The 21,543-nt window shown below is 36.3% G+C and overlaps 1 protein-coding gene across 2 annotated transcripts; it reads left to right on the top strand.

Annotated features, from left to right (window-relative positions):
• The first annotated feature begins 7,566 nt into the window (after positions 1–7,566).
• On the top strand, positions 7,567–20,987 carry LOC137737135 (protein TRANSPARENT TESTA 9-like). 2 transcript variants are annotated; one of them, XM_068476523.1, is made up of 22 exons: positions 7,567–7,908; positions 9,530–9,581; positions 9,670–9,746; positions 9,827–9,960; positions 10,072–10,168; positions 10,310–10,367; positions 10,880–10,988; positions 11,119–11,242; positions 11,327–11,522; positions 11,609–11,907; positions 12,610–12,698; positions 12,876–12,946; positions 14,039–14,155; positions 15,202–15,267; positions 16,357–16,494; positions 18,424–18,529; positions 18,608–18,679; positions 18,783–18,841; positions 18,997–19,156; positions 19,332–19,498; positions 19,811–20,090; positions 20,562–20,987. In XM_068476523.1, the coding sequence occupies exons 1-22, from the start codon at positions 7,856–7,858 to the stop codon at positions 20,588–20,590; spliced, it is 2,553 nt and encodes an 850-aa protein (XP_068332624.1). In that variant the 5' UTR covers positions 7,567–7,855; the 3' UTR covers positions 20,591–20,987. The 2 variants fall into 2 exon arrangements, with proteins under 2 accessions (XP_068332624.1, XP_068332623.1); XM_068476522.1 differs by lacking the exon at positions 20,562–20,987 and having other exon boundaries at positions 7,570–7,908; positions 19,811–20,544.
• The last annotated feature ends 556 nt before the right edge of the window (positions 20,988–21,543 follow it).

The raw sequence follows: 21,543 nt of genomic DNA, 5'->3' as shown, positions 1-21,543 counted from the left end.
GGGGGGCTACGACCCTTCTACATACCAGTGAGTGGGCTTTTGGTTTTCCGTATATACCTATATACTATATTTTCCCAGAACTTGAATAAATGTTTATTCATTATGCCATGCATTATATTATCGTTTTTCGTGCATCGTTGGGTACGTTATTAGTTGCATATATTTATACATACGCATATTGGGTGCTGTGGACGCACAGGTAAGTGCCAGGTAAGTGGTATTCATATTTACATTCAGCGGTAGTTTGAGATGCTTAGAGAGCTCATAACCTGCACCCCCGGTGTTAGTGCTCCCGCCCAGAGTAGGGCACAATCCTTTACGTGATGTTCACCTCCCGCACCACACGCTCAGCTTGGATCCAAGTTAGGTGCACAATCTTGTCGTACAGACCACATTAGGTGGTTCCGACTCGTAGGTGACCCGCGATTATTCGCACAGCCGTCACGTGATCGTAGCACTAGAGCGTATATATGTTACACCCAGGTCTGTCGTACAGACCACTTTAGGTGGTTCCGACTCGTGGGCAGGTTCAGTTATTGAGTTGAGATTTGAGCTCTATATGCAGCCGTACATATCACGTTAGGTGACTCCGGCTGCCAGATGTTATATTATTGATATGATTCATACCTGAGCACATACATTTCATTATGAGGCTTTGACATGGCATAGTTGAGCATGTTTGGCATACCCTTGAGCATGATTGGCATATTTATACATACGTATATATGATTATTTTCTGGGAAGTATACAGGTTTTACGGCGAGGGGTTAGAAAGTATTTTATAAATGGTTTTCGAAAGCTTTGTTTTTACCCACTCACACTTTTGTTTTGCGTCCCTCCAGGTTCTAGTTGAGTAGCAGTTCCGGTGGTTTCCCAGAGGGCTTGTTCGGCACTTCTAACAGACACCTATCATTGTAGGGTCATCTTCGGGTGAACTATTGTCGCACATTTCTCTTTTGGACTGCTGTTGTCTGGCTCTGAAATTGTGACTCACACGCTAGCACGTATTTAGTACTTTGTATGCTAGTTTAGTTTTTAATTGTTCGTACTTATATATCATTACTTTATTAGCTTCTGCACGTGCACATGGCTACGTCACCTTTGTGTGACGGCCAGCACGCTCCGATCTCGGTCGGGGTGTGTCAGCATATATATCACCAAAATTATGACAAAAAAATAAAAAAAGTTTAATCAAATAACTAAAAGTTTGATCTAGAAAATTCAAAACTGAGGCGCCAATATCAAAAGATCCCCAAGAAAAATGAGAGAAGTTTTGAGGGAATGATTGGAACGAAGGGTGTCCATAAAGTTTTGGGAGTTTTAACGAAAAGCCCGCAGCATTGTTCACTTTAACGAAAAATCACATTTTAACACTAAAAAATCAATCATGATACTATTCATTTTATCCTTTATTTTGTCCTTACCATTAAAACTCAAAGTTTTCGAGCCATTTTCATTAGTTTACCTTAAGGTTTTTTTCTTTAATGTTAGTCACGGTAATGATTAAGAATTCATGCAACAAAAGGGTGATTATTTAAATTGAAATCGACTATTAATTTACCACAATCGGCTTGTTATTCGCTAAGCCCGAAGTCGTAAAAGATTAGATGAGAGAAGCCCCCTAATTAATCATATAAAAGCTTGGATAAGCGTCTCGTCAAATAATATGACACTATGTTGTCAAACTTACGATTAATAAACACACCTAACCGTCGTATGGACAATGACACAGCGAAATATGTGAGTTTCTCACAAGGGGAACGGATTCCTTCTGGATTCAAAGGAATTGAGTTCATTAATTAATATATTCAGACTATTGAAATTTAATCTAACGATTATAAATAAGAGGCTTATCTAAAAGTTATAATAATTGTAGCCGTCATATCAAATTTTAATGATCCGAATTCATTGATTAGTGAGCTCAATTTTCTTGAATCTGGTTCCGTCACAAAGAATGGTTTTGATTTACAGGACTTTTACTACAGTACTTACAATTAATACATTACTATTTGAATAATGATTTTAATTAGTATGATGGTACGATGTCAGTATTCCCAACTGCTAGGTTAGAACTTTTACGTTCAACTTATATAAATATAAGTGTAACAATTTAGTATTTGCGTTGAGTTTTATGCATAATTATAGCTAAGTTATGGTTTTGAAATTTAGAATTTTATTCTATAATAAAAAATATATAAAAGCATACATGTGAACAACGAAAGATTTTTCAATAAATCAGAAACACGCCAATACACTAATAAGTGTCATGATTCAAATAGTTGAATACATGAAAAAAATAATTTCATCTATTTGTATCATAACACGTACTTGACTGTGTCAGCGGCACACTACAAAATTTTTACTGAACAACAGAAGAACGTAACTCCCATCCTGCCACAATCAGACTCCCGACGTCAGCATCGGGTAGCAGCCGTATATGATACGGCGGGGTCCAAGGCTGACGCCACACGATGCAGACCCACGTTTTTGGCAGGCGCTATTCCAAGAGCTTACCTGGCCAACTCTACCTAAGGGCGGTTGAAGCTGAAGGAGGCCCACTGATTTGCCTTCACTTTCACAATATTATAAATTACTTCTTCTACATTTTTTTTTTTAATTTTTTAATGTTTTTTCTATCAAGGGTTAGTTGTACGTGAAAAATATTAAAAAATTAAAAAAATATGAAATAAGTAATTTAGGATATGTGAATATAATTTACCTTTCCAAAAAGAGCGTCGTCACGTGAAGTGTGGGGCGCGGACGCTGTCGACTCCCACGACAAACCCTCACGGCTCAAAAGCCTCAATCGACGTTTTGGTCGTGATCCTGTAACGTATCACCAAACGCTGATGCGGAGGTGCGTGAGCGACTGCGTACGCATGCATTTGGTTCCTTGTGTTTAAACGGATTTGATATCTCCTCTGCAGCAAAAGCCATCTGTTGCACTAGTGAGTTAAGGAAAGCCCTCGCCTCTTGATTTTTTGGCATTGCTCTTGAAGTATCTTTGTGAGCTGATTTTTAGCTTTCTTTTTCTTTTGCATGTATCATCTTCAGTTTTTGAGAACTAATAAGTTATTGGAAATGCTACATACAAGGTTTATATATATGATAAATTGTTTAGATAGATACGATACGGCCTATCTTTTAAATTACATGATTTCATATTATAATTCTTTCATTGTAGTTTGGAGTTGCAATTATTGCTACAAAACAAAGAATAATGTTAAAAAAAAAATACTCATTCTTTTACAACTTTTCAAGAATGGTCTAGACTGAGGACTACTTTTTAATTAACTTATACAAAAAAATATTATTTTTTGAAAATAAGTGATAAACAGTTTGAGAATTTCAGTTAGAACTCCCACTAGTAATTTACGGACGTAAAATATATAAGATTATTTTCCCAACACCTTCGTTCTGTTTTTTCTTGTGAATCGTCCTCTGAAGTAATTAATTAATAAGTGATACATGCGAATAGTGGGGTTATAGTTTATAGGGCATTCAAAATCATATGTAGACTAAATTTTGCAAACTAAAACATCGAAGTGTGACGATTGAATTATTATTTAAATGATAATTAACGTGTTTATTATTTTATCGGTGATATATAATTTAATTTATAAATTTAATCTACGTAGTATTATCTTATAATTAATCTCTAGCCATCCAAAAGTGACAACTATAATTTCACCGAGAAGGGGCTAAGTGCTCGATCTACGCGGAATATAGACAATTACGCATGCTGCATCCAATGCAAATGAAAGGGAACTAACCTCTTCCTACATGTCTCGATCGGTCCACTTGTAAAAGTCTAGTTATCCCATTCATCGTAACTTTATAACTATCTGGTGCAGGTCAAGTCTTCAATGTGCAAGATTCTTAATTATTTAAAAACCTAGCTATGTCATTGATAAACTTGCGTAAATCTGAATAAATAATCAAGCAGCCTTAAGATGTCTTGAGAGAGAGAGAGAGAAAGAGAGAGAGAGAGCAAACATTCTTGTTATTCATTGGTCAAGATTTGTGACCAACCAAAGCAGGCAATTTAGAGAGGTCCTTGTGTAGGTAGGGAAAACGGTTATTTTATTTGCATTAAATGGACGTGCAATATAGAGTTGAGTTGTGGTTTGCACAAGTCTATATAAACAAGAGTTTCAGTCGTAAAAAGCTTTCCAATAGCTCTTTTTGTCCAACAGAGTTATAATTTCATGTGGACCTTCTATTTTCATGTTTTTCTCTTTAAAACAAAGGTTGACCGTCGATAACCATGACAAGTGGTCTAGTGAAAAAGTACGAACATCAACTTCCTAAAAAAGATAACGGGAGGTCCTAAGTTCAATACTTTGTTAATTGTAAATCTACTTGATCGTGGTCATGAGTAGGACGTAATTCCCAACTAACCTCTTTCAGGCTCGGAAGAAGTGAATAACTTGGTTCGCCATCAATTATCTCTTTTTATAGTCTAACCAAAAAAAAAAAAAAAAAAAAAAAAAAGGGGTTGGCGGTCGAGTACATATAATTTTCAATGACTTTTGCTACTATTAAATCTATTATTTGGGAAGCTTCTATGCACGCCCAACGTCTTTAACCATTCCCACCCAATAATCTATTCCTCCTAAGTCCTATCCAACACTTCTCACCCAACCAGTCTTCCAAAATTTCAACAAACTCAAATCAAACTTAACATATCCATCATCCAAGTATCCAATAATGGTCGAAACTTCAACAGCTAGTCTTCATCTTCAAGGAAATAACTGAGTTAAATCCGTATTCCTTGGTTTTTAGAGATTATGACTAAAACTAAAGATTTCAACGATTATTAATATTTGGCGTTGAAACAAAAAATGATAATAACTGATTTAAATCCATACTCCTGGAGTCAAACGTCCACGACCAACTTATTTTCTCACCGGGTGTGAGAGACTCTCTCTTTGAGGGTGAGAGCTTATTCTCTCTATGTGAGAGCAGTACAAAACTTTGTTTTCTCTTCTTGCCGCTGGTCCTAATCATTTTATAGCGTGTTTACTAATTCGTAATCAAATTAAGAGGAATTGAATTAAGGAGGAATTATATTGAGGTGGAATCAGAATCAGATTCCTGTTGAAGTTGTTTACTAAAACTATCCGGAATCGGAATACAATTCCATAAAACTGTTTACTAATTCAGCATAATTGGAATATAAACCAGTTTGATTACTAAAATGTCCTTGTCTCAAATCAAATATTTTATGTACTTTTTTTTAATAAAATTTGATATAGTATATAATAGTAAGAAAAAATTAAATTGCTTTTTTATTTCATAGACATACTAAAATGATTTTGTTTATTTTTTTTATAAATTTAAGTATTGACTTTAATATCTAAATTTTCTCACTCAAGTTGTAGTTTTTTTCTCTTCGGCATATGTATGGAGTTGTGCATAATGTGAATGAGCATAGAATTATGCTTAATGAGTTAGAAGGACATGAAAAGAAATTGTTAGGAGCATTTTCAGAAAAATAAGTCTAGGGTTAAAAGGATAATCTTGGAAATAATGAAAGTAAGTGAGGGCATAAGGGGAAAAAAATTATCATTCCGATTGCTTGGGCAATCCAGAATCTAAATACCTTGTATATGTTGGGAATCCAAATCCTCCAATTTCAGGAATTGGATTTCATTTTTTGTGTAGGCCCCGCACACTTTTGATTCCTCCTAATTTTAGTAAACACAGGTATAATCCGTAATCGGAATCGGATTCCTTATTCTCATTCCGATTACGGGTTAATAAACGCGCTATTAGGGTTGGTGGAAACCTCTCTTCTTTCTTTGTGTGCCTTTTCTTTTCTTTCTATTAGTTTTCCCCGGTTTTTCTTCTTGTTTTTGTCTTGCCTTCTCACCACCAACTATCTTTGTTCTCCTTCCCTTAGATCCACACATCCAACTTTCAAAACCACTCATCTACACACCCATCCACATGAACTTCACATGCCTTCCATCGATTTCACCTCGGATTTGATCTTTAACTAATTTTGACTGCGAAATGTTGCAGTCATCATTTGAGAAGGTGAGTAGAGCTTTGGTGTTTACACCGGCTCGGGGTGACTACACCACCTCCTTCTCTTTGTCTGCTGAATCTGGCAGTGTTGTTTGTGGTATCCCCACAAGCTTCTTCTATTTGGTGGTCGTGTTTGATGAGATGTTATTTGCCAGAAGAAGAGATCCTTTTTCTTTCTACCTCTGAGGTGATGGTTATGGGTATGGTTGGTGGTGGTGTTTTGAGATCGTCGGAGGAGCTGCGGCGGTATCGAAGAAGGTGCTGGAAGAACACCTTTAGGGTTAGGTGTCTATTTTCTTTGTTGTGGGCTCAAAACTTTGTTTGGGCATTTGGGTTACTTTTGAGGTCCATTATTTTGTTTATGTGGATGTTGTATTTGGACCTCTAAATATGTATCTGCTTGTTTTGTTAATGAAGTATCTTTTGACAAAAAAAAAATAATAATAATAATAAAATAAAATTTTGAGATTGCGTATTGGTTAATTTTAAAGATTTCAAGTTGGGATGAGAAAACCATTGTTGGTCATGCAAATTGTTTGACCCTGACATGCCGAATGTTCTCCAGTGGTTCGGTATGAAGCTGTCAAACATGCTTAATAATGTTCAGTAGGAAGTTGTCGACCGTTTTCCAATTTTTTTTTTTTTCAAAACTTTTGCTCTGCTATGTAACTACCGAACCGTATGTGTTCGGTGCTAAAATGCAGAATAAAACTCAAATGTATAAATTTTTAGAAGTGCGAAAATACATGCAATACTTGGGAAAAATCGTTGGCATACTTAATTTGAAGCTCCCCAGACATCTTAGTCATTCATTCTTCGAAAGTTTTCATTAATCCTTAAAACGTGGAAGGTGAAAGAGGATGCAACTGTGTTTAAGGGTGTGAAGAGAGTGTCCTCTTTTATTCTCATTTCATGCAAGTGCATAATTAGAAGGAAAATTTTCATTAATTTCTTGAGTGTCAAGAGATAATATAACATGAGCTACTTACTAATTGCCCCATGAGCTTGCAAGACTGTCAATTTTTCTCATGAACTTTTAATTCATCCAATATTCTATTCATCTTTGTCAAGTGTTTCTCGTGAGAAACTTCTGAGGATAAAGAAGTCATTGCGCTCCTCACTAGTAATTAATTTCAAACAGATGAAAGGGAGGGAACGTGGATGGATGTTAGTGAGGGAGAAAATAAGTCATTTACTTTTGGAAATCTCTCATGTGGACAACACATGACAAAGATAACAAAATGCTGGATGGAAATCCGAAAATCTAACAACATGGAAGATTTGTCTAATTGCAAAAGTTAAGAGGGGTAGTTGAGGAGAAAATTCGAAAATAAAAGTTCAGAAGAAAATTTACAAATTTAAGGGGTAAAGCAACGAATATCTCTTAACAAAAATTTTATATTTAATACAGTCATGTAGAAGGATCCAAATCACAAAATTCCCGAGGCTCGGCCGAAAAAAAAAAGATGTCAACCGGCCCAAACCCTGCCTTTAAAGAACCAAGCAAATGAACCCATAGGCATGCCCAGAAAAAAATTTAGACCCGGTCCAGAACCCGGCGACCCAGTGTTGCCGCCAGCTCCGCAGGCCTTTCTGGCAAAATTTCTGTTTCATGCTTTCCTTCTCCCGATCAGAAACAAACACATCTCTCTCTCTCTCTCTCTCTTCCCTCCTCCGAAGCTGCTTTGCTCTGCAACTCGATGTTCTATAAAACCATTCCGTTCGTCTTCGATCTTAGAAATCCCTACCGCCATGAATTCCAACAGTGAGCTCGCTCTAATCTGATAAATTCCGCAGGGAAAAACGATTAAGAATTCAAATCATGTGGTTTTCGTTTTGGAAGTCCAGGGATCGCTTCTCCTTAGACGAGCTCAGGTTTGTCATTGATTTCGAGCTCGGTTTATCTCTAATTTTAATTTTTTTGTTGGTTTTGGGGATTATTTAGTTGGTGTTTATGGTTAATTAAGGTAATTAAGGGTCTGCTGCGTGTTTGGTTTGATTAATTTGATTGTGTTGTGACTGAAAATTTGAAATTTGAATTTGAATTTGGACTCTCAGAGTTAATGTGGTGCAAAGGCGATTCCTTTTGGTTTATTGTTATGAGAAAAGTGGTTGGAAAATAGGGAAGTAGAAAATTCAGTTTAGAATTAGTGTCGACAGAACCTAACATTGCTGGTATCCAATCGTTTTGGTTTATAGTTCAGTGAGTGAGTTGAGTTTAAAGCGGTGCTGTTCTTGGTTGCCGGAAACTTGGATACCGAATGTTTGAATTGATACCGAGTGTTTGAATTGACAATTACCGAATGATACCGAATGTTTGAATTGAAAATTACGAGCGGTTTCCAGCTTGGCATTAGTGAAAGGAGTTTTATCTTCACACACACTTTGTACTTGAGAGATAGGGGAAGCATACCGTGATACAGGGTTTGTGTAAATGGCATGCTGCACCTGCTTGAATGTTCTTTGGAAAACATAGTTGAATCTTCATCTCTATCAGCTAGTGAACTAGCCGCTCTTGCCACAACTAATTCATCTAGGGTAGGAGAGCAGGCATTTTTAACCCTCAGGGTCTCCACTGGAGCCTGTAAAGATAAGGTGGAAAGCTAGTTAAAATCCAAGTCGTATACTATTCTACATTTTTAAGTTGTAAATAATCGATAATGAAGAATACTGCTTGCTCCATGACTAGCCTGGTGAAGGTGAATCTTGATTTGGAAGCGGTTCATGATGATTTACGAATGGCCTACAATTAACTTACTAGACCTTGAAATCAAATGCATAAGCTGGAACTGAGTAAAGATTTTATCTTCTTGTTTTGATGTTCATGTTCACTTCTTATTAATTGTAGGATGATTTTTTATCACTGGTGTAGCATGACGAGGAGGGGCGCAGGCCCCTCTCTGTGCACACACACACACACACACACAGAGTATAGTTTCAGATGCAAATTTAAACAAAATTACATAAACACTAAATACGAGACCTCCTTAGGTTCTGCAATACATGACACTGTGTTTTAGTAAAAACTTTTGTTATCAAGTAACTGTAAGCCATCAGTGTACTCTTAAATGAGTATCTCAATCTTCCATGTTTGATCTATGTCCCGTGAATCAAGATCTCATTTAAGGAATTCGTTTGGTATAGTTATAGGTTTGAAACAAGCTACAGTCATGCCAGATCTTGAAAAATTTGAATATGAATTAGTAGAAATATGACCATAACCAAGTATATGCTATATAATTATTAACCTTTACTTGTATTATCAAAGACTCTGTTTCATAATCTATAAGAATCTGCTTGTATGTTTCTGGTTAAAGTACTTGTGCTTTTCTAATACATAGTACCTAATATCCTAAGATCCTATTTCTTTAGTCTCTCGTCAAATAGATCCTTATTTTCAATCACATTTTTTCCTTTCGATGTGTTTCCAATCTTGAACCTCTATTGGTGTTTTGGTGGTATATATTTTCTATATACATTTGTTTTAATTGAGCAGGTATTTAACTGATCAGCTAATAAAAGTTCAAATTGTGAATGAAGTAAACAAGGTAACCGGAGTCCATTTTCTTCCTCTTTCAGCTGAATTATGTTATTAGAATTTTTTCCTCAATGTACCAACATGTAGTCTGTTTAAAGGATTTCGTTATTGAGGCGCTGAGATCCATTGCGGAGTTAATAACGTATGGAGACCAGCATGACTCCACCTTTTTTGAGTAAGATTTCTCAATGCTTAGTGTTGCTGGATGTACATATCATATTGCTAGCGTTTCATAATGCTCTGTCAATTTTGTAGATTTTTCATGGAGAAGCAAGTCATGGGAGAGTTTGTACGTATATTGAAGGTTAGCAGAACTATGACTGTGTCACTTCAGTTGCTACAGACAATCAGCATTATGATCCAGAACCTAAAAAATGAACACGCTATATGTAAGTTGCATTTGAAGAAAGAACCAGATAATTTTCAGTTTCTCTAGTTGCTCCAGTTGGTGATGGCGTGCTGATAGATTTGGTGCCTTGATCAATCAACTTTCTTTGCAGACTACATGTTCAGTAATGAACATATGAACTACTTGATAACGTTTTCATTTGACTTCCAAAATGAAGAGCTACTGTCGTACTACATATCCTTCTTAAGGTTTGTTTTTGGTCTCTTTGTTGTTCTTTTGGTAATTGATGCTTACGGTTACCGCATATCCTTACAACTTATCTTCAAACAGTACCTTTCTGACATGTTTGGTTGGTTATGTTGTTTGATTCCACTGTATGGTCCGCGAAGAGCAATAAGTGGGAAGCTAGACAGGAATACAATTTCTCTGCTTGTAAAGACTCAAAATGTAAGTAATGATTCTTTCTTTTTATTGTTTATTTATTAATATGAAGTACATGGCTTATTATTCATTATTATGAAGAAAAATTACCCAAGATACCTAATGACTTGAATGCAAGATTCCTAATTTATTATTACCCAAGATACCTAATAACTTGTCTATCAACCATATATAGGTTGTCATTTTCTGACGTTATAAGTAACTCTAGGTGGTCTTCTCAAAAAAAAAAAAAAAAAAAAAGGTAGCTCTAGGTAGTAAATTTCATTACAAAGGATGAAAAACTACACATCAATATTGGATAGATCCTTTCGAATGGCCTCAACTTTTACAAAATACATTCATGTACAAGGGAGATGTAGTATGAGGAATGGAGGGCTATTTACCCATCACGCCTCAAATTTATATTGCTTGCCTGTCGGCAATGACTTACAAATTTTGCATGTAAAGTATACATCCATTAGTTAATCTCTATATTTTCTAGTTTCATAAATGATAGCCATGCATGTATCTCCTTTTAGGATGAAGTGGTTTCATTTCCACTCTATGTTGAGGCAATACGTTTTGCCTTTCATGAGGAGAGCATGGTCCGCACTGCCATACGGGCTTTGACACTTAATGTTTATCATGGTGAGTTTCAGTTTTTCCCTCTCTGCTTAAAAAGCTTCATTCCCCCCTGTCCTCTCTCTCCCTCTCTCAGATTTAAAATTTGTTTTGTGCAACTTATTTTGATACATGAAAGTTTGATGTGATTTTTCAGTGGGAGATGAAAGTGTCAACAGATATGTCACCAGTGCTCCTCATGCAGATTATTTTTCAAACCTAGTTACATTTTTCCGAAAGCAGTGCATCAATCTAAATGCCTTGGTTTCAGACTCTATGAAGTAAGAGTCATAATTATATTTTGATTTTACTTTAGAAGAATGCATTTATTTTCTCTGAAAAGTTTTATTGGAATGATGAAACAGAAATCCGGGTGCAGAGTCTGCAGACACAACCGCATTAATTTCTGCTGCTGTTGATGAGATCGAGGACAATCTCTACTATTTTAGCGATGTTATTTCTGCAGGAATTCCTGATGTTGGGAGGTTAATTACAGATAACATCTTGAAGCTTTTGATATTCCCGCTGCTTCTTCCTTCACTTACAATAAGAGCTGTGGAAGTATGGATACATACCCATTTTTCTTATTCCATAATTATAAGAATGCAACATGCTCTTATTTAACCTTTGGTAGCCTGTAAATTCAGGGGATACAAATTGGTGCTGCCACGTCTTTGTACTTGGTTTGTTGCATCCTGCACATAGTGAAAATCAAGGATTTGGCAAATACCATTTGTGCTGCTCTTTTCTTTCCGTTGGATTCTTTCTTTCCAAAGTCTGGAGCTAAACCAAATGGCTGTACGCCTTTCCATGGTTTTGCACATGAAAGCCAACCACCAGGCAGTAATACCAAGGAAGGTGTTGGAATATTAAGAGATGACATGCCAAACTTGTCAAGCTCTCCCCAAAGAGAATATGATTATTGTGATTTTCATTTGTCTTTGAGGTAACGTAATAACATTGATTACAGCTGACATCAGAGTTTTGATTGCGCAGTTAATTATAGAATTCTGAGTGAGAATGTTATTGTTGATTTGGTTTACTAATTTTGTTGAGATATAGAGGCTATTTAAGAACTCTTGGTTCGTGACTCTCGATTATAGTTAGAACTTTGAACAAGGCTCTGTTCTTGTTGATAACTGTTCAAGGAAATCAAGCCTTAAAACTCTTTAGATCATCTCTGGAGTTTGAATCCGTGCACATGTAATTCTGTCAAACAATCTCAGTAACATCACTCAAATGAATTGGCCTAATCCTAGATCTTTTGGGTCTGCTACATGCATACTTATTCATAAATTATTGGGATCTTCTCATGAATTTTCTTTGACCATTCAATCCAACCTAGAGCTGTGTGTCTTAACTAAATCTTTTACAGAAATATCCTTTTTATATGCTTCTACTAGACTACTAGTGCCATTCTTGGGCTCCATCTCATCATTTTGAATATAGGATGGAGCTTGAGTTTCAAGGATACAACCATGAAAAAGAGTGGTCATGGCTCTTTGATAGACACGCAGCTCTTAGGTTCTTTTTCATATTTGAACTTCTATGAGTCATGAGCAGAATTGTGTTTTATGGCTAACTTTTTCACTTGTTTCCTTTGTACTGTCTTGTTTATTGTTTATCATGATGTTGATCATCTGTGTAGGGAGGCTTTGATTTCTTATATTGCGAGTGGGGATGATATACAAGTTGCTGGTTCGTTGAGTGTACTAGCTACTTTACTGCAAACAAAAGGTTATATTGCTGATATGCAGATTTCGTAGCAACCGGCTCTTATCACTTTCTTACCAGAATATACTTCTGTCAAATTAACACATCTGCTTCTTGTCATCGTTTCTTACTAAAATCCCCTCTTTCAAATTCGCAACAATGCTTCTTCTAACTGTTTCTTACCAAATATCCACTTTGTAGAATTGGATGAATCAATGCTAGATGCTCTTGGAATTCTTCCTCAACGCAAACAGCATAAGAAACTTCTGCTGGTATGCCTTTGTAAAGTTGCTTTGTGATACTTTTCTGCTTGGGATACGAGTATATAAGTAAAATTCCTAGGACCAAGAGAGTTACTAGAATGTTTGGTATCTTTGTCTCTTGATGATGTAGATGACATATTAAAAGGGTAAAGCAGCTGTTAGTTGGCTTAGGTGAATGCTAATGTAGAGGGATTATTGTATGTAATTTGGTAGACCTATAAGTGGCATCCTTCAAGTCAGCTTGATTACATATTTTTGAAATTTTTGAAAACCAAAGCAGAATTCAATTTTGGAAGTTGAAACACCAAGTCAAACTTTATAAAAACAACAAAAGCAGAACTAATCTGGCCACTTTGGTTTTGAATGGTTGGCTTCAGCAGTTGATTTGGTTTTCCACTACTATATACCCCAAAAGATAAAAAGGAGACTTAGGTAGGACCAATTAATGTCCCCAGATTACAATATGACTTGCTTGAGGTATTGGAATTGTTTGTGCAGTCATACGTCTCGTGCATTTTCTTTTCCTTTCTTTTGCTTTGTACAGACTTCTTTTGCGACTAAGGTCCATTCTGCCGCCTTCTTTATTAAGCAGTGATTTTTTTTTTTGTCCATATATGCGACAGTGCTGTCCCATTTCCAACCAAGGAATTCAGACAAGAATCTTAGATCTCATTATTCCTCTAGTTATTCGAAATTAGGTCACTATCGAGGAATAATTTCTTAATTTCCTTATTTTCATTTACAATTCTTTTCATTTATCTCCTTACTAACTCACAAAAGTTATAACCATGGAAAAAAAATGATACCTTAAAAAGGATGTCTAAGTGTTTTGTGTAATCGAGCGTATAAAATTCACGCTGCATATGTTGCTTTCTGAATTACTTGATATTGGCCTGGGTTTTTACCACCACTTTGTTTTAAAACTCATATCCAGAGCAATGCGCTGCCTCAATGTTTGGTTATTCTTCTGGGTATCTTAATCTATGTATTCCCTTTTTGAGGTTTTGATGCTTTTACTCTGACTATCTAAATTATACGAAAGAAAATGTTACTGTATTGATTAGTATGCAATTTAATGCATTTTTTGTTTTATTCTTGCAGCAAGCTTTGGTTGGTGAAGTCTCAGGAGAAGAGCAACTTTTTTCTTCAGAAGATAGCTGGTCAAAAGATGGTATTGAATGTGGTAGTGAGCTTGATAGTTCTCTACAAAAGCTTAAGGTAGTCATGGTCTCCCCCTCCCTCTCTCTCGTGGGACCAAATGGAAAGGTTATGACGAGTGATGGTCTAAACTAATTTATACTATTCTAACCTGTGGGGAGTGGGATTCGAACTTGGGTGCAAGGTGGTGGACATACTGCCCTTGCCAACTGGGCTAACTCACATCTTCCTTGTTTAATAACCTTTTGATTTTTGTTTTGTTTCCAAGGAAAAAAGAAATCTATTTGATTTGAACTCGGGTGCAAGGTGGTGTATGCGTTGCCCTTGCCAACTGGGCTAACTCACATCTTCCTTGTTTGATAACATTTTGAGTTTTTGTTTTATTTTCGAGGAAAAAGAAACCTTTTGTTTTCGTTATTAGTTTTTTGTTAGGAAGAGGGAAATTACAGTGGGGGAAAAGCGAGGTGAAGAAGGTGGTGGGAGGGAAGGAGAAGGGAGAAATAAAGGCAAAAGAATGAAGCCAAAACTTTTTCTATTTATTTTTTATTTTCTGTAACACCATACACAATTTTTCCAACACCCTTCATCTATCCTTTTCTCATATATTTCCTGTCTATATCTAACAGAAAAAAAATGTTTCAGTACTAGGGATTTTGTCAGTGACTCATTTGTATTTGCGTACAGGAATGTGTTTTCATTTCTATCCAATTGTTCAGTGCAGTTTAAAGAACTTAGGTTTCAAGTTTTATATTTACTATGTAGAGAGAAATTTTGTGCACTGTCATTGCCAGAGGTTTTACAAGTTCAGAAAGCCATGTTTTACTAGTATGATATATTTTATAAAGCTTAAGTCGCCTTGTTTTATATAAAGGGTTCCAAGATTTCAAAGCGGGTACATAAATTAACAATTGAGCTATCATTATGTAGTAACACTTGGTTTTAAATTGTTATGGTTATTCATCAAATTCACAGCTTATAAAGGTTAAATGGTTTCCAGTTCTAGAATTTTTTTGTTTGAGGTTATGGTATGTTTACATTGTGAGTTGTTGTCTATCATGATAATTCCTTCATTGGTTGGTTAACTTTATATTTTTTGTAATCTGCAGGAACAGTTTGGACTGTTGTGTTCTTCTCTGGAAGTGAGGGCTAGTCCTCGAGTACATAGATTTCAGGTAATTGGGGTAAAAAATTTGAATTTAATTGAATGTTGAACTTTCAAAACAGTTTCTGTCAAATGGTTGGCCTTGTTGAATCTTCTTGGTTAAAAAATAGGCCAAGTTAAAGTTAACTTTGGTGAACTAAATAAGATGAAGCACCAAAAAGCTCTCAATGCAAACCAATGATTATTTTGAGATCATTTATATGTTAAATAACTCTCACTCCCCAGTGACTTGTGGCGGTTGCATCTTTTAGAACTTTTAGGAAACTAGCCTCAGGCATGGCATTTTGATTTGAATTTTACTTCTATTTCTTGTGGTTTGTTTTGCAAAGATTTTACTTAATTCACTATATTACAGTCTTGTGTTCTTTAACCATTGATTAGGAGATTCTTTTAGGTTTTTTGACACGTAGGCATAGTTAGAATATAAAATGATAGTTAGTCTGACATCCTAACTGCTTAAGCTTTTGGCAAACAGTAGTCAACTGTCAAAATTATAAATGGTCGCAAGATTTTATGAGTCTGCAGCTGGATCCACCCAACTTTTGTTGGTTTACACATGTGGGCTTAGTGATGTCGGAGAGGTCCTTATGTGACACATAGAGCTAGAGTCAATAGTCGCTTACACTGTCTCCAATAGCTTAAGCTGTTAGGATGTGAGCCAACTACTACTATATATTCTAACACTTCATATCATGCGAGGGTCTGTCTATATCACTGGAGAGTCAAGGCTACTAAAATTTGACAGATTGTGTGGCCGTATCCGAAGAGATTTAAACTCATGATTTCTTGTTTTGAAATTATATTAAATTGTTCTGGTTTAAAGTCATGATTTCATATTTAAAGATTACATTGTTCTTGTTAACCACTGTTCCATAAGTTTAAGATGTTTGGATGTGAGCCAGCTGTTATGTGCATAATTTCATTCGTTCTCTTTAATCCTTAAATTTATACAATAAGAGTGTATTTGTGGATGCATTTATACAATAAGTGGTACACACAAAGCTTCATTTTCCCCTTGTATTATTCAATTGAATTGCAGTCTACAATTTACCTGTTTTGAAACTTGCAACCTAATTTTATTTCTGGGTGTGCTACCTAGGTGCTTGATGCATTGGTCAGTCTTTTTTGCCGTTCAAATATATCTGCTGAAACATTATGGTATGGTGGTTGGCTTTTGCGCCAGTTACTTCCTTATAGCAAGGCAGAGTTTAACAGCCATCATCTCAAGATGCTGAATGTAAGTTTTCATTTCTTATGGAATGATATAAGAATAGCATTATCATATCTTCTTTACTAAGTTTCATTTCGTATGACAGAATTATCTTCTTTTCTTCTTTTCCCAAAAGAGTAAAATATAGAATTATTCCCTTAACTTGGAGCCTAGTTTAGAATTGGTTCTTGTTGGAACCAAATTTGGAAAATCATGGTCCCACAGTTCTTGAACTAAAATTCCGTTAATTTTAGTCCTTGAATTTGATAAAACGTGCAGAACTGGTTCTTTTAATTGACACTGTTAACAATTCTGTCTAAAATCACCACGTGACGTCACATGAGCTTCATTATAAGGGTATAGGGAGCTATCTTGAAGAAGAAAAGAGAACGATGGAGAGCAAAAAAATTAATGAGCTGTTTTATTTTCTTTCTTAATGAAGTACAATAAGGAAGAGTATCAGATTGAACTATTGTCTTTGATTTCATGGTATGGTATCAAATGGCGTTGGTTCTTGATCTAAAATGGAAAGAATCCAGCCTCAGTATGGAGGGGGATTTGGAGGAGGTGCAACATGAACCATGAAATTAGCTAGCACTCCCCTTGCTACTGCGGCATGGAAAATTTCAGAAAAAAAAAAAAAAAAGAAACAGAAACCTCGAATAAAAAATCTGCAATCGTGAATCTCATGAGCAAGGTTCCTTATTCTTTGATTACCGCATGGGAATAAAAGTGTGAGCATATTTTAAGATGGGAGATGACTCCGAAGCTTCTGACACACAAGTCCCCCTTGAGACCCGACCTGGAGCCACCTCTCCGGTTACCACACAACCCAACCCAATCCAGTTGCACCCTGAATAATGTGCAAATTTGAAGATGTGACCTCTTCTTTAGCACATGGGACTCGAAACCCAATTATAGCTCCACGACTCCACCGCGAGCAGATTTGCAGCAGCACCACGTCAACTTTCTACGTCAAATGGTTGGTGTTTTTCCTGATATACCCCTATTGTGAAGCTCATGTACGTGTCACATGGCGATTTTAGACGGAGTTGTTAACGGTGTTGATCAAAAGGACTGGTTCTGTACGTTTTATCAAATTCAAGGATCAAATAACGGTTTTTTAGCTCATGGACCAATTCTAAACTAGGCTCCAAGTTCAGGGACTAACTATATTTTACTCTTTCCCAAAATGTTTTAGCTTTTTAATGGTAATAATTAGTAGCTGCCTCTTTAAGTTGCTGTGCCGGTGGCGGTTGTGTAGGTCTACAAAGGGCCTTGTATTATATGTATGGTACTTCTGTTGGTATATTATTTGGTTGATTCAAGCTTGAGTAGAAATCATTTCTTAGTGAAATGAATTTAAGTACTAGGACATTTGGCACTCTTCTGTCTTCACAGTTGCACATCGTTCGAACTGGGTTTAACATAACCATCTAGTGAAGCCAATTTTGTGGTACGAATCTTTTTCTTATCAGGTTCCTACATTGGTTTTTCTTTCTTTATGCAATATTTGTGAATGTTATAAAAGTTTATGCTATGCTGGTAAGACTTAATTGCTCTAATGGCAAGGGGATCCTTTGGTCTGTTATTTGTGGTTTTGTACCATCTCCCATGCCTTGTAGAATTAGGAGGCGCCACTTAAGGGGGGACCTTTGTTTCTTGAAATTTTAAAATTTATTGATAGAATTTTTCCTCATTTTAGGCGTAGGCCAATGTTTCTCCCACTATGGAAATTTGACCTGGCATGAGAAGTCAATCGTAGACAAACTGTTTGCAAATCTCTCGTTCCATCCATGGAGTATAGATGTAGATTTCCACATGAATAGAACAACAATGCATAGACCCAAGTCCTAATAAGAAAAATAATCTCCTATTCTTATTCAAAAATCTATATCAAAACTTTTATATATAATAAACATGACAATGTCTACTTATACCATTTTTCTCATACAGGATTCATATAAGAACTGTGCTAGTGCTCTTCTAATGGAGACTAGAGGAGTCTGGCCGGATCTTCTTGTAACAGTCCTCTGCGATGAATGGAAACGGTGCAAGAGGGGTAATTCATGTCATGTTTTGTAATGACTAATGAATTGGTTGTTTGAATGTTTACTGATGTGTTTTCGAAAATTTGTAGCAATAGAGGCTTCCTCCCCTCAGAAAGAGCCCAAGTGTATTCTGTTGTCATCTCAGAGGTTCTTGTCTGAAGGTAGAACTGAAGACCTGTTGTGGATTTTTGAATTGAAGGATTTTGAAACCTGCACGGTTGTTTTGAGTAGGCTTTCAGTTAATGCGTCTGTTTTTTCTGATAGATGGTATCACAAGTGATTCATCATTTGCTGCTGGTGAAAGGATGTGTGAATTGGTCAAGGTTTGTGTTGGTAGTTGGTACTCTATTAGAATTCTTAAATAGTAAAAGGACCAAATTATAGAATTATATAACAAATGCATTAAACACGTCATACATTCGTCTTTTGCGGTGGTACCTGAAACTTTGTTCTGGTCCTAATCTTTATCTTACTTCAGGTGTTTGTAATCCTACATCAACTTCAAATTTTCTCACTTGGTAGAACTTTGCCCGAGAAACCTCCTATTAAACCTCCAGCTGATGCTTTTGAAAATTCCCGTGCACAAAGTGCTGGCCTAGATGCTGCAGGTCCAAAGCTTGGCACTGAGCTAAGACTTGGTGAGTTCTCTATCCTGCACATATCCATGCCTACATAAATATATATATTTTTTTAACTTTTAGCACATACAACTGGTAATTCAAGTTACAGCCACCATGCCCAACTTTGTACCATTATTTTATTTCTAGAACATGGAGAATTTCTTGATTAATTCGCTGTTGCTGGCATATGCAGTTGATGCTGTACCTTGTAGAATTGCGTTTGAGAGGGGTAAAGAACGTCATTTTTCCTTCCTAGCAATCTCTTTGGGTGCATCTGGCTGGGTTGTTTTAGCTGAAGAGTTACCCTTAAAGGAGCCTTATGGAGTTGTTCGTATGGTTGCACCTTTGGCCGGTACCAATGTAAGTTACACAGCTGTAGTGCTTTCTATTAGCCATTTTCTTCCTTGGTTTAACATATTTGTTGGTCATTTATAGCATCAGTGCTTCGTTTAGATTTATTCCTATTTTATTTTATAGTTTCTTAAACGTATGCCATGTTCAATATGTATATTACTCCGAAGGTATTCCTCTTCACAGTTCATATTGGTAAGCAGTACCAGATTCTTTCTATTGAAGGTTTGTAATTAAGATTTCGTTTACTTTTAAATTTCGAACTTTTCAAGGAAGCTGTAGTTTTACATGTATCTAATGTCTTCTTGTTATTGCCTTCAGCCAAAACCTGATGATAAGCATTCCAGATGGTTACACTTGCGAATCCGTCCCTCCACTTTACCGTTTGTGGAGCCTGCTAGATATGGTGCCTACGGGAAAGCAAAGACAAAAGCTTTGGTTGATGGAAGATGGACCCTAGCATTCAGGGATGAAGAGTCTTGCAACTCTGCTTTGTCTATGGTTTTGGAGGAGATAAACCTACAGAGCAATGAGGTAGAGAGAAGATTAAAGCCTTTACTCGACCTCGAGAACTTTGTAGAATCTTCAAACTCTTCTCGAGGTCCTCCTCGAACTTCCTCTTCTCATGCAACACTTTCCAATTCTTTTTAGGTCTCCAACTTGCTTTAGTTCCTCAATAATAGGTTGCTAACTCGCTCTAAGATCCTTTTTCAAACCTCCATTCCAAGTCAAGTTTGCATTGATTGTGTGTGTTGGTAGTGAAGGGGTCGAAGACCGAGAAGTGACTTATTCATGGGGTGGGAACATATTATTTTCTTAGTCACCCTTTGTATATTGTCCAAACAACCTTAGGTATATACCCAAAAATGTAGAGTAGCACCCTCATTTTGTACCATTCTTTGTATATTAGCTTTGCTTGTCCTGATTTTCGAGTTTACGAGGTTTTCCCCCGCATTCTTTAGCAGTTTTGACCCTAGGCTTTTACTTCCATAATTTGTTGCCCCTTTAACAACATTGTGTAAATGAGTTGATTCCATAGTAAAGGCTTTCTGTGTATCTGTTTTCGTACCAGATTTAAGATCTCGTGTGCATGTGATTTGAAATTTCATCGACGAGGAATATAAATTGCTATCCAGGCTTAAGGTTTCCCGTTTTACCTTTTCTTTCAGTCATTTGTTTTGTGTGATCTATGCCAATATCTCATCACAGTATTTCGCGTTTCATCAGGAAATGATTTCCGCACCCGTCCACATTTCAACAGGAATTTTCCACGTGCATGTGTTGTACAGATGCGCGTGCTTGTTACTTTATACCCCATTATTTTTCTTTGATTTATTCATTCAAAAGGCTAATAATAGAGAAGGGTGTACGGAAGAAGAAAATGGAGTGTGAAAATCAATTTTCCATGCCAAATCCATACAGGGTAACAACTTCACTGAAATACCCTACAATCCCAAAATCCTCCAGATCGTTCAAAAGTCTTCAACGGGAAAAGCAGAAAAAGAAAATATCATCTATTTTTTAACATCTTCACCCTTAGGCTTGAGCCCAAAAGCAGAAAATCGAAGTTAAAGACTTTTCTTATTTCTCACTTACTTGTACAAAGGCATACCTTTGCCACTAAGTTGGCCACAACTAGATATCAGACTCATCGGAAATATATAGGGTTATCGAATCCAAGTGAGTCGAACCTGAAACTTCTTCCAAGTGGAGACAAAATTTACATGGTTAAAACAACTAATTTTCTCCTTTCTCTTTAATGTTGTAACCTTGTTGCTGATCCTTTGCACCCAGCATGTTTACTTTCAACAATCATTTTTAATGAACTTTCACGTGATGACCTAATGATTAGGGACAAATTTTAGGTCCATATTTCACAAGGCATTATTGGGTTCGATTTTTAGAGCTCGTGAATCACACGATGGTGGCCACTGGGAGGTCGAAATGCCTCGGCGAGTATTCCCAGCCTCCGAAAAGGTGGATTGTTGTGGCAAAGTCACCAACTGATCCCTTTTTCCAAAAAAAATAAAATAAATCATTTTAATGCATTGGAG

Source organism: Pyrus communis, chromosome 6, assembly GCF_963583255.1.
Source record: "Pyrus communis chromosome 6, drPyrComm1.1, whole genome shotgun sequence".
Classification (NCBI taxonomy): domain Eukaryota; kingdom Viridiplantae; phylum Streptophyta; class Magnoliopsida; order Rosales; family Rosaceae; genus Pyrus; species Pyrus communis.
This window is presented reverse-complemented; position numbering and strand designations above follow the sequence as displayed.

What these genes read in the sequence shown, in the direction of transcription:
- LOC137737135 (XM_068476522.1), top strand. Translation starts at nt 7,856, where the DNA reads ATGTGGTTTTCGTTTTGGAAGTCCAGGGATCGCTTCTCCTTAGACGAG. An exon ending in GTTCTCTACAAAAGCTTAAG is followed by an intron (nt 14,156 to 15,201) that starts GTAGTCATGGTC and finishes TGTAATCTGCAG; the next exon opens with GAACAGTTTGGACTGTTGTG. An exon ending in ATCATCTCAAGATGCTGAAT is followed by an intron (nt 16,495 to 18,423) that starts GTAAGTTTTCAT and finishes TTTCTCATACAG; the next exon opens with GATTCATATAAGAACTGTGC.